General features: G+C 44.4%; 1 protein-coding gene across 1 annotated transcript in view; it reads left to right on the top strand.

The window, feature by feature from the left end:
* LOC124012069 (lipopolysaccharide-responsive and beige-like anchor protein) overlaps window positions 1–11992 on the top strand; it is a 419063-nt gene that overhangs the window by 67617 nt on the left and 339454 nt on the right. The window contains exons 8-18 of the mRNA XM_046325448.1: window positions 796–915; window positions 2308–2454; window positions 2750–2947; window positions 5867–6000; window positions 6475–6583; window positions 7044–7196; window positions 7971–8139; window positions 8477–8556; window positions 8689–8751; window positions 9689–9786; window positions 10583–10675. Coding sequence (XP_046181404.1) covers window positions 796–915; window positions 2308–2454; window positions 2750–2947; window positions 5867–6000; window positions 6475–6583; window positions 7044–7196; window positions 7971–8139; window positions 8477–8556; window positions 8689–8751; window positions 9689–9786; window positions 10583–10675 — 1364 coding nt within the window. The remainder of the gene's footprint in view (window positions 1–795; window positions 916–2307; window positions 2455–2749; window positions 2948–5866; window positions 6001–6474; window positions 6584–7043; window positions 7197–7970; window positions 8140–8476; window positions 8557–8688; window positions 8752–9688; window positions 9787–10582; window positions 10676–11992) is intronic.

Genomic DNA, 11992 nt, shown 5'->3' with positions numbered 1-11992 from the left:
GGTGCATGGTGACCATGGTGGATGTTGTTTCAGTGGTACATGGTGACCATGGTGGATGTTGTTTCAGTGGTACATGGTGACCATGGTGGTTAAGTTGTTCTGTGTTGTTGTTTCAGTGGTACATGGTGACCATGGTGGATGTTGTTTCAGTGGTACATGGTGACCATGGTGGTTAAGTTGTTCTGTGTTGTTGTTTCAGTGGTACATGGTGACCATGGTGGATGTTGTTTCAGTGGTACATGGTGACCATGGTGGATGTTGTTTCAGTGGTACATGGTGACCATGGTGGTTAAGTTGTTCTGTGTTGTTGTTTCAGTGGTACATGGTGACCATGGTGGATGTTGTTTCAGTGGTACATGGTGACCATGGTGGATGTTGTTTCAGTGGTACATGGTGACCATGGTGGTTAATGGTGGATGTTGTTTCAGTTCTGTGTTGTTGTTTGTTCTGTGTTGTTGTTTCAGTGGTACATGGTGACCATGGTGGATGTTGTTTCAGTGGTACATGGTGACCATGGTGGATGTTGTTTCAGTGGTACATGGTGACCATGGTGGATGTTGTTTCAGTGGTACATGGTGACCATGGTGGTTAAGTTGTTCTGTGTTGTTGTTTCAGTGGTACATGGTGACCATGGTGGTTGTTGTTTCAGTGGTACATGGTGACCATGGTGGTTAAGTTGTTCTGTGTTGTTGTTTCAGTGGTACGTGGTTACCATGGTGGTTAAGTCGTTGTGTGTTGTTGTTTCAGTGGTACGTGGTTACCATGGTGGTTAAGTTGTTGTGTGTGTTGTTTCAGTGGTACATGGTGACCATCGTTCACGTCTACAACCGCTGGAAGAACAGTGAGATCAGCTGCTACGTCAATGGAGAGCTCGCCTCCTACGGAGAAATCACCTGGTTCGTCAACACCAGCAACGTAAGTAGCAATTGATCCATACTATACTGATCATCGTTGTTATAAAGTAATTCCTGTAGTAATCACAAACCTCTACTATCACACATCCATTTTTACCCATGTATTCTGTGTAATGGAATACAGCTGAACCTAGAAGTTGTGCTAGTGGTTGTTATGCATGTGTATAACCAAAAGTATATTTTGATGCCAGTTTTCAATCAAAACATTTCTCTGAAGTCATCAATCAATCAACAAGAAAGCCTTGCAGCTGTCCATCCAGAACTCTTCAATTTGAACCATTGTGCTTTGCATAAAAAAGTTTCCACACAAAGACGTATGGTATATGTTGTGATTGATATACCACAGAGAACCATTGTTAATAATAATAATAATAATATAATAATATATGCCATTTAGCAGACGCTTTTATCCAAAGCGACTTACAGTCATGTGTGCATACATTCTACGTATGGGTGGTCCCGGGGATTGAACCCACTTCCCTGGCGTTACAAGCGCCATGCTCTACCAACTGAGCTACAGGACCACAACTGCAGTACAGGTTGTTAGAAGAGGACAGCACCTCCCCACAGGCCCCACTCTTTCCGATTGATTGATATAATCACTGTCTCAGCTGACAGAGGGCTCAGGGGTGAAACCACTCCCTTTATCTCTCTGTCTCTCTGTCTCTCTGTCTCTCTGTCTCTCTCTCTCTGTCTCTGTCTCTGTCTCTGTCTCTGTCTCTGTCTCTGTCTCTGTCTCTGTCTCTGTCTCTGTCTCTGTCTCTGTCTCTGTCTCTGTCTCTGTCTCTGTCTCTGTCTCTGTCTCTGTCTCTGTCTCTCTCTCTCTCTCTCTCTCTCTCTCTCTCTCTCTCTCTCTCTCTCTCTCTCTCTCTCTCTCTCTCTCTCTCTCTCTCTCTCTCTCTCTCTCTCTCTCTCTCTCTCTCTCTGTCTCTCTTTCTACCCCCCCTCTCACATGGATGGAACTGGGTCTGTAACAGGGGAGGGAGATGAGTGGCAAAATGAGTTGTGTAGCTGAAGATATACTCGTATGTATGAGATTCTGTCATGGTTCTCCAGAATGCTTTTTTCTCTCTCTCGTGCGAAAACAAGATTCTCACGTCAGCTTTTAGCCAAATGAAGATGCTTTTCTAATGCAGAGGGCCTTGATACCCTACAATAGATATGGCTGCTTGAGATATCTCTCCCTCCTTGATAACAATGCTAAGCTCACCCCCTGCCAATTTACACATGCTCTAGGAAACACGCAGGAGGGAACAGATTAATAGAAATGTATGTTCTCTGTATGCCGATGGTGTGTTGATTCACACTCATTCATGCTGTTTGAGTTGTCATAGTTCTCTTTATTAACGCTTGTTCAATTCTCCTTCCTTGTTTCCTTCCTTCCTCCCTTCAGATTTTCGACAAGTGTTTCCTGGGTTCGTCAGAGACGGCGGACGCCAACCGTGTGTTCTGTGGTCAGATGGGGGCGGTGTATCTGTTTGGCGAGGCCCTCAGTGCAGCCCAGATCCTGGCCATCTACCAGCTGGGGCCTGGTTACAAGGTAGGTAAGAGGCAAAGCCCAGTCATCGTGCAGTATGCAGTAGTCCCACTATTCCAAAACGCCCTGACATTTGGATACCCAACAGATCAAACAAGGAAGGTCTGCACTCATCAATTTGATGTGAAACATGAATGATTGTGGATCTTCCTCCTTTCTCATATCATTCATTATTTCAAGATACACTACAGACTATCACTAGTAGTGTGCAAGGTTTAAACCGAACAGAAAAATAGAAATGAAAGTCCCACTCAAGTCTCCTGCCTGTCACTCACGACCTCTCTGCCGTCTCTCTCAGGGCACGTTCAAGTACAAGGCTGAGAGTGACCTCCTGTTTGCTGAGCACCACAAGACCCTACTGTACGACGGCAAGCTGTCCTCTGGCATCTCCTTCTCCTACAACCCCCGCGCCACCGACGCTCAGCTGTGCCTGGAGTCCTCCCCCAAGGACAACGCCTCCATCTTCATCCACTCGCCACATGCACTCATGCTGCAGGTACGGACACACACACACAGACAGACAGACGCAGACATAAACGCGCACACACACACTCACACACACAAACACACAAACACATAGGAATTCGGTTTTGGCAATGCTACTGCACCAGAATGTAAACCATCTAAGCTAGAAATCACCCATTTTGAATGTTATATTGTATTTGTGCATCTTTGAGTGATGTTCTATCGATTCCCTGTGTAATTTCATGATTTCATTGCCATTATTGCCATTCCAGCAGGCAGAAGTCCGTCTTGTAAGACGTAGCACCGTGATAGTCACTCTCACTACACTGGAAGTTAATAGGAATACGACTTTTAGATCACCAAAATGTCTATCATACATGTCAGATTTCAATACTGGCCAAAGTCATAATTTGGGAGGATATCTTCTCTCCAATGAGCTATTGATCATATTTCTGTGATATTCCTACCTCTACAATTGTGTAATTTTACGGAGGGTCAAGCACAGTTTTCCCATTCGCCTGCCTCTTTAGTCCAGGGTGCATTGCATGGTGCCGTTGTCATAGAGATTAGAGAAAGGAGATAGGAATCCAACAAGTCTGCTGGTTGGGAACGTATCCAACTCCTTGTCCCAGAATCACCCAGAATGCACCGCGCGGCCCATTGATGTAGCATGGGCAACGTTTCCCATCTCCTCAACAGTATATCTGCCGGTGCTGAATTTCAGATTCCACTCGGTGAGGCGCATATACATAGACTTTAAATCACTGGCCACTTTAATAATGGAACACTAGTCACTTTAATAATGTTCACATATTTTGCATTCCTCATCTGTTATGTATGTACTGTATTCTATCCTATTCTACTGTATCTTAGTCTATGCTCCTCTGACATTGCTCATCTGTTATGTATGTACTGTATTCTATCCTATTCTACTGTATCTTAGTCTATGCTGCTCTGACATTCCCCATCTGTTATGTACTGTATTCTATCCTATTCTACTGTATCTTAGTCTATGCCGCTCTGACATTGCTCATCCAAATATTTATATATTCTTAATTCAATTCCTTTACTTTAAATTTGTGTGTATTGTTTTTGAAATGGTTAGATATTACTTGTTAGATATTACTGCACTGTTGGAGCTAGATACACAAGCGTTTCGCTACACCCACAATAACATCTGCTAAACACGCGTATGTGACAAATAGAATTTGATTTGACATCAATCTGCAGGTTGAACATAGTGAGGTTGTAGTCTCCTACATTGATAGTGCAGTTTGTTTAGGGGATTTTACAGCAAACTAGCTACTTCACATGCTGATTTTGCGTTTGGTATTATTGTGTGTTGCTACGTTTGCTAGCTAGCTATCCAACCAGCCCGTAGAGAGCATTGCATTGTGGATTTTGTAGTAAACGTGAGCTACAACAGACTCCCCACAACAATTTTCCATGTTGCTACCAAACTTATTATAAAGCTAAAATGAAACATTTGTTCACAAAAAAATATTGTTCTCACATAGTGATGTTATTTAACACTGTAAACAAAAGGAATGAGTGTTTTTGGGTGGATTGTTTCTTTAAGATAGAGGTGAGAATGAACCACTCTGCACCTGGCTGGCTAGCAGGCTGGGAACAGAACACTACCCTGTTCTATTACAGAATTAGATCTGCCTACCAGTCGTTTCCATATTGAACCAAGGTGGTGTTTTCTTTAAGCACTTTATTATATTATACAATACTTTATTTGACCTTGTAGTTACTGAGGATGATGAGTTAATTTATTTATGAGGTCAAGTAAATTGGCACGTTCTGGTGGCTACTTGTAACCAAGTAAGTTCCAGGTAGCAACAACTAGATGACAAGTACTGTAATGAAAGTGCTTCACAAATGTATTTCTCTCCAACTCTCATTCAAATCCATATTTTTGACTTTCTTTATCGCAGAAGGTCACCTGCACACCTGATTAAATGCACATTAGGAAGACCTTGGCAACACACACACACACACACACACACACACACACACACACACACACACACACACACACACACACACACACACACACACACACACACACACACACACACACACACACACACACACACACACAGCTGTCCTTTTTATTTAAATACTCTGAATTCTCCTATTGTCTCTCTCACTGCAGTTGAGTTTTGTCTCTGAGCCTCACAGCGCATTTAGTCAACGCATGAGCTCCTTTGTCTTTCTGAGGCAGCTCGGCCTGTGTGTTTGTACACGCACACACACACACACACACACACACGCACACACACACACGCACACACACAGACCCCATCTCCTATAGACTAATCATTTCTTATATTATTCCTCATTCCCACCCTCTATTTTGGTCAACATGTTTAGTATTTGTTAGCACATTCAGTATTCCATACATGGACGTGTGTCTGTAGCTTAGTGTCCCCTACGTTTGTGTTCACAATGACTATTGGCTTGTTTAGTTGGTAGACGGAACCGTAAACACACGAGGAAAAGGGCCTTGCTCATAATAGCACATTTAGCTGCTGTGGGATCTGACCGTAAGAAACCACGAAAATATTCTATCCACAGAACTCATTTAGCAAAACCCTCATCAGGGTAAACAGACTAGACACCTGAGCCATGTTGCCTCGGAGACGAACTCAACGTCGCAGTAATGCGCCCGCCACTCAGCCCGTCACCGTTAGCGACAGGTGTAATAGTGCTGTAAAGGAGACAGATGTTCAGAGGAGTTATGCTGTGTTTTCAACACCACACCAGATGTACAAGGGAGAAATGTGACACCGCCTCCAATCCGCGTTGTTTTCCACCTGAGACGAAAGCAGAAGCAGACCGACAAGACACAGCCTTTGTCTACAGTCCATAGGGTTTTGATAGGGTTCTGATTCTACCGTATTTCTACCCCTGATCCTTGTGTATGTATTCCTCCCTTCTTCAGGATGTGAAGGCTGTGGTGACCCACTCGGTCCAGAGTGCCATCCACTCCATCGGGGGAGTGCAGGTCCTCTTCCCCCTGTTTGCACAGCTGGATTACCTCCAGCACACCAGCGATGAATTGGACACCTCTGTCTGGTAGTGGACTACTGTCTTATTCTATTCATCGATTGATTTGACTTTATTAAGTTATTTTAAAATACTGTACACATCTGTGCGTAGCCATGTGGGAGAAAGTGCATTGTGTTGATGGGGGCGGTGTTTGAACTCGCCCTGCAGTCTGGAGTATTTTGCTTTTCACTAAATAGAAGTTGTTTTGTTCATTCAATGGATTCAACCATGCATGATGGCAGCGCAAATGGCAATCACAAGGCTGTCTTGTCCTACTCACTAAACCTGGATACCAGCTGTGAATATTAGTGCCCTAGTCCTTGAGTGATGTTCTCAATCAGGGCTTTGTCTGCCCTCAAGGGGAAGGTGTTGCATAGATTGTGTTCTCACAGCAGAATGGTAGAATGGTGACACCCTCATTATTTTAGACAATAGCTATAGGATATACCCTGTAAGGGGCAAGTCTTACTCAGCAGCTAACCATTCTCTTGCCCCCCCCAGTTGCACTTTGCTGTCCTTTGTGATGGAGATGCTGAAGAACTCTGTGGCTATGCAAGAGCAGGTCCTGGCCTGCAAGGGCTTCCTGGTCATCGGTTACACCCTGGAGAAGGTGAGAGACGTGATACACACACCATCACCCCCCCCTCGCCAGAGACACATTCACACTCTGCAGTCTTCCTCTCGTCCGTCCTAATTGCTGTTCTGTGTTGAAATTGAAAGGTGGATAATATGATTTCCCAGCACTCTGTCCATTACATCAGAGAGGAGCAGATAGTGAGCTGTCTGTCCTTCAGCCTCAGTGCTGTGCCCTCCAATTCCATACTGCATTTGTCTGTTCTGAGACCAGTGCTAAACGCCCCTACATCTGGTAGCTTGTTGATTGTGACTGTGTGTGTCTGGTCAGGTATATAGGTTACTCTAAATGTCTATTTACATCTATGGCCCTAATTGCTTAGCTGCATTTAGAGGTCACAGCTGACAGTGGGCTTGTTAGACACACAGTTAACCTGATTCACCTTTCTCTTTTTGGGTGTCCTCTGCTCCCTCCCTTCCTCCTCCCTCCTCTGTAGTCTTCCAAGGTGCATGTTACTCGGTCTGTCCTGGACATCGTGCTGGCCTTCGCCCGTTACCTCAGCAACCTGCAGAACGGCGTCCTGCTGCTCAAGCAGCTGTGTGACCACATCCTGTTCAACCCTGCCATCTGGATCCATGCCCCTGCCAAGGTAAGAGAGGAGAGGTACTGGCACAGGGCGGCGGGTAGACGCATGCACGGTAACACACACAGTCATGGCGACACACAGTCAAGGACACAGTTGTGCAAGCACATGGAGGCACACACACACACACATGCACGGGCACATGTGACGTGTAGACAGGCAAACACACACGCCCACCTCTGTCCATCCCACCATCATCCTTTCATACTCTGTTCCTTGTATCTCTCCTCCAGTACATCAGAGCGACAGCCCACCATTCAGTAGATTAGGTTATTGGATTTTATTTCTGCCTCACCTCATGCTGGGTTTTTCACGTTCAAATCAAATCACATGCGCCGAATGTAGACCTTACAGTGAAATGCTTACTTACAAGCCCTTAACCAACAAAACAGTTTTAAGAAAAATAAGTTATAGATAAGTGAAAAAAAAAAAAATTATATATATATATAATAATAATAATAATAATAATAATATATGAAGTAACAAATCATTCAAGTCATAACAAATCATTCAAGAGCTGTAGTAAAATATCAATAGCGAGGCTATATACAGGGGGTACCGGTACAGAGTTAATGTGCGGGGGCATCGGTTAGTCGACTGTATGTGTTCTTACGTACGTGTGTGTGTGTGTTCTTACGTGTGTGTGTGTGTGTGTGTGTGTGTGTGTGTGTGTGTGTGTGTGTGTGTGTGTGTGTGTGTGTGTGTGTGTGTGTGTGTGTGTGTGTGTGTGTGTGTGTGTGTGTGTGTGTGTGTGTGTGTGTGTGTGCATTCACCCCCCAGGTGCAGTTGGTGTTGTACACCTACCTGTCCACTGAGTTCATCAGCACGGTGACCATCTACAACGCCATCCGCAGGGTGGGCACGGTACTGCAGGTCATGCACACGCTCAAGTACTACTACTGGGTCGTCAACCCCCAGGACCGCAGCGGAGTCACGCCCAAGGGCCTCGGTAAGAGAACACACACATGCCTCCCTACACACACACCGCACTCTTTCATATTTCCATTAACACACACTTTTCTACACACACTGATACAGACTGATACCTCTCCACCCCCAGACCGTAGTGTAGTGTTGCCATGGAAGTTGAACATCCAGTCCTTTGTGTCCCCTGCAGAATGTGCTTTCCTGTCCTCCTTGTACCTCTGTTGTCTGTTAAACCTGGAATAAACATGTTGTATTGTCTACCTACAGCTGTGCGCTCTGCATCGCGTCCTAAATAACATCCTTTTGAAAACAGACCTTCTCTAATGACTTTGTCCCTGCGTGTGTGTCTGTGTGTGTAGACGGTCCGAGACCCAATCAGAAGGAGATCCACTCTCTCAGAGCCTTTCTGCTGCTGTTTGTGAAACAACTCATAATGAAGGTTAGTGTGTATGTAATGAGAATCTCGTATGATATTCAAAAGAATGTATATATATTTGGCTTTTTACACCTAATGTTAATCTCCAATAACTATGATCGGTGAAGAGTTATATTTTGCACTTTCTATTTTCAGGATTACGGAGTGAAGGAAGATGAGCTTCAGAGTATTCTCAACTACCTGCTCACCATGCATGAGGTTACAACTAAAAGATCATTCAAAATATCATGTCCTATACAGTGCACTACTTTTATACAATAGATACTTTATTGTTAAAACGAGTATGCAGCTGCACCATGCAGTATCCACTCTCCAGGAATTCCTGTTCGTTCTTACTCAATGCTCCTTTAGTTTTCAGGTATAAAACTGCCCACTAGGTGGCACTCTAAGCCAACAGCTCCGGCCTCCCAGACCCTCTCTCCTCTCTGCTATAGATAGACAGACCAATCACACTGTGCCGGGGAACCGACCAGGCTCTTTTTAACCGTTGCCCAGTTTCACCAAGCCCTCGCTCACAGAAGCCTCTGTGTTTACACTGCAGTGATGCATAGAGAATTGATGGTGCTGTAAAACAAGCAGGAATGATCCCTGCAGGAACAAGGGGATTAACTGCTCTCCTTCAGGAGCTCTGCAGTCTTCTGTGGATTGTTTATTCATCAGATAATTCCCTTGTTTCCGTGTATTATTCATTCCATCAACATTCGTTATCAATGACGAATGATCTGTTTCCGTAGCGACCATTACTAATCAAGATGGAAACGGTGCACTGGTTTGATCCTTGATGTTGTGTGTCGCCGATTAATCAATAATTAGTGCGAAAATAAACAGTATTAATTATTGCACTTACATGGTCAATGCCTGTGTTTGTGGGTACTCTGCATCCATGTGGGTGTCTGTACAGTAGGGTGTGTTTTGGTGTCTGCTTCATGATGATACATGGCGTAACAGCACACCTACTAGCCACACTATTCATCTCTCGTTGGGTTGCATGACTCCACAGTGAAAGGCGGTGCTAATTGCGAGCCCATTAGCGCGCACACACACACTATTTATCATATTGCTAATAATGCTAACAACAGGGCCTCCTCCCTGGTCTGATTCATTCAATTCAGTACAACTGTATTTATTTTCCCAGGACGACAATCTAATGGATGTGCTTCAGCTGCTGGTGGCTCTGATGTCGGAGCATCACGGCTCCATGGTGCAGGCCTTTGATCAGCGCAACGGAGTACGGTGAGCTTCAGGAATAGAATGACCCGCCGCCCATCACAGAGCTCCAATGGGAGTGCCCGTTCCAGTCGTTTGACTTCTATGACGGTACTGTAACTATAACGTCATCTCCCGTGGCAACGGGTGGCGCACACTCCACCACAGGCCCTGCGGCCTCTGAGAACAAGATCGCTGTGATGTGAGCCTACTTTGTGTGTGCCGTCGAAATGGTACCGTGTTACATTGGTAGTGCCGGAGACGGTACCCTATTTCCTGTATAATAGTGCACTACTTTTAACCAGAGGCTATAAAGGGACTAGGCTGCCATTTCAGATGTGCCCTTGTGGTTCTGTTTGTGTTTCATGAAGCCAAAATGAAGCCAGATGACACCGAGGCCAATACAGATGGTTTACTGGCTTCATTTGATCCTTTATCTGCAGGACTATTGACATTCGGCGACGACGGCGCACAAGATTTATGTAGCTTATTTAGTCACCCTGTTTGCATTCTCTGTCACAGTGGGTTAAATGTAGTGTGTCAACCATGCATGTCTGGGCTGGTGTCTGATATAGGCCCACTTTAAAGGCTTCTGGAAATCTTTGCCTGACGCCACTCATAAAGGCTCCAACCGCCTCTATTTTACGACCCAAGTAGATGTCCTGTATAGTAGGTTCACAAAGCAGATATAACCTGTCATGAAGTGATTCTGTAAATGTTTGGTTCTGATACACTCTTTTAGGTTTTATAATTTGAGAAACTGTTAAATTTGCTTAAATATGTGACATTTGTTATTCGTGTGTTTTTCTTTGTTTCTGTACAGGGCCATTTACAAGCTGCTGGCTTCCAACAGTGAAGGAATCAGAGTTCAGGCACTCAAAGTCTTGGGCTACTTCCTCAAACACTTGCCCGCTAAGTAAGAACTCTTGTGTTGCTGTTAGTTACCTTGTACTCTTGTCTGTAGGATATTATTAAGAGTTGTCCGCACGTTTGGTCGCATAAAAGCACTTAATTCTGCCGTGGACATTAAATGTATATTTGTTCCAGATTAAAGGACTCAGTTAGACTCAGTCATTGATGTAATTATTCCTATTCTATAGTCATTTTACCTTTAGGCAGCCAAAAGTGTTTTCAATTCAAAATGGCCTCTCCTCAGTTATATATTTCTAAGAGCCAAATCCCATCATGGAGATGAGTATCTACAGAGAAAAGGGTCTCATTCAGGTGGAGGTCGATATCTAATCCTCGTTCAGCCTGCGTACCGTAGTAAAATGAATAGCTGGTATTAAAGTCTTTTCTATTTCTCTCTCTTTTGAGAGTAAATTGCCTCTAGTTGTGTGTGTTTAAGATAACAAATTAGCCAATCGTAAGCCTCCTTTGGTTCAGCGACCAATTAAGACGTCAGAGTCGAAAGACAACAACCCAGGATGAAATACAGTGCAGGTCTCATTGAGGCTCTATTTCCAATTCTACTGATTCCTTTTTGATCTCCCAACGTTTGATCAGTGGTAGTACATATTCCTCAGCCACATCCCTAGCCTCATCTCCAGCATCATACTCATCCCCTTCCTCAACCCTAGCCTCATCCTCAGCCCCAGTCCCCCCCCCCCCCCCCCCCCAAAAAAATCCTCCCAAAAATCACTTTTTGTTGTTACGTGAACACAGTCCAGCTTTCATCTTTCTCATTAAAAAAAGTCAAATTGCAGGAAATACTCTTTAAATTTGCAATATTTTCTCTCCGCCGACAAGAGGTGACCAAACAGTTTGTCATAAACAGTACTTGTGCCCTTAGAAATCGACATGGGCATGCGTGCGTGTGTAGAGGATGTTCCCTAATGCTGGAAGGGGGGCCTGAGAGAAAAAGTCTTAGACTCTTTGCTGTCTGACTAATACCATCTTTATCATCCCAGAATATGTACAGATGCGTGATACTCAGAGATGAAAGCTCTGAGGGATACTTGTCTTTGAAGGGTCCTGACAGGCCTCTGCAGGGTTGCTTTTTTTCATGTCTTTCAACTGTGTTCAAATGTGTTCTGATGCCCTGGTAAACTTACACAAGCGGCGGTTCACAAACATTCATAGTCCGTGACTCACCCTATGGCTTCGGGAATTTTCCTTGTCTGTCCTCAACCAGTCCTTGACCGACAACCCAAAATGGAATATGTACTGCCCAACATTTTGGAAACGTTGCTTGCTATACCATACAATGGTGCCAATTTAATGCTTTTGAGAA

The sequence above is a fragment of the Oncorhynchus gorbuscha genome, linkage group LG24 (assembly GCF_021184085.1).
Source record: "Oncorhynchus gorbuscha isolate QuinsamMale2020 ecotype Even-year linkage group LG24, OgorEven_v1.0, whole genome shotgun sequence".
Lineage (NCBI taxonomy): Eukaryota > Metazoa > Chordata > Actinopteri > Salmoniformes > Salmonidae > Oncorhynchus > Oncorhynchus gorbuscha.
This window is presented reverse-complemented; position numbering and strand designations above follow the sequence as displayed.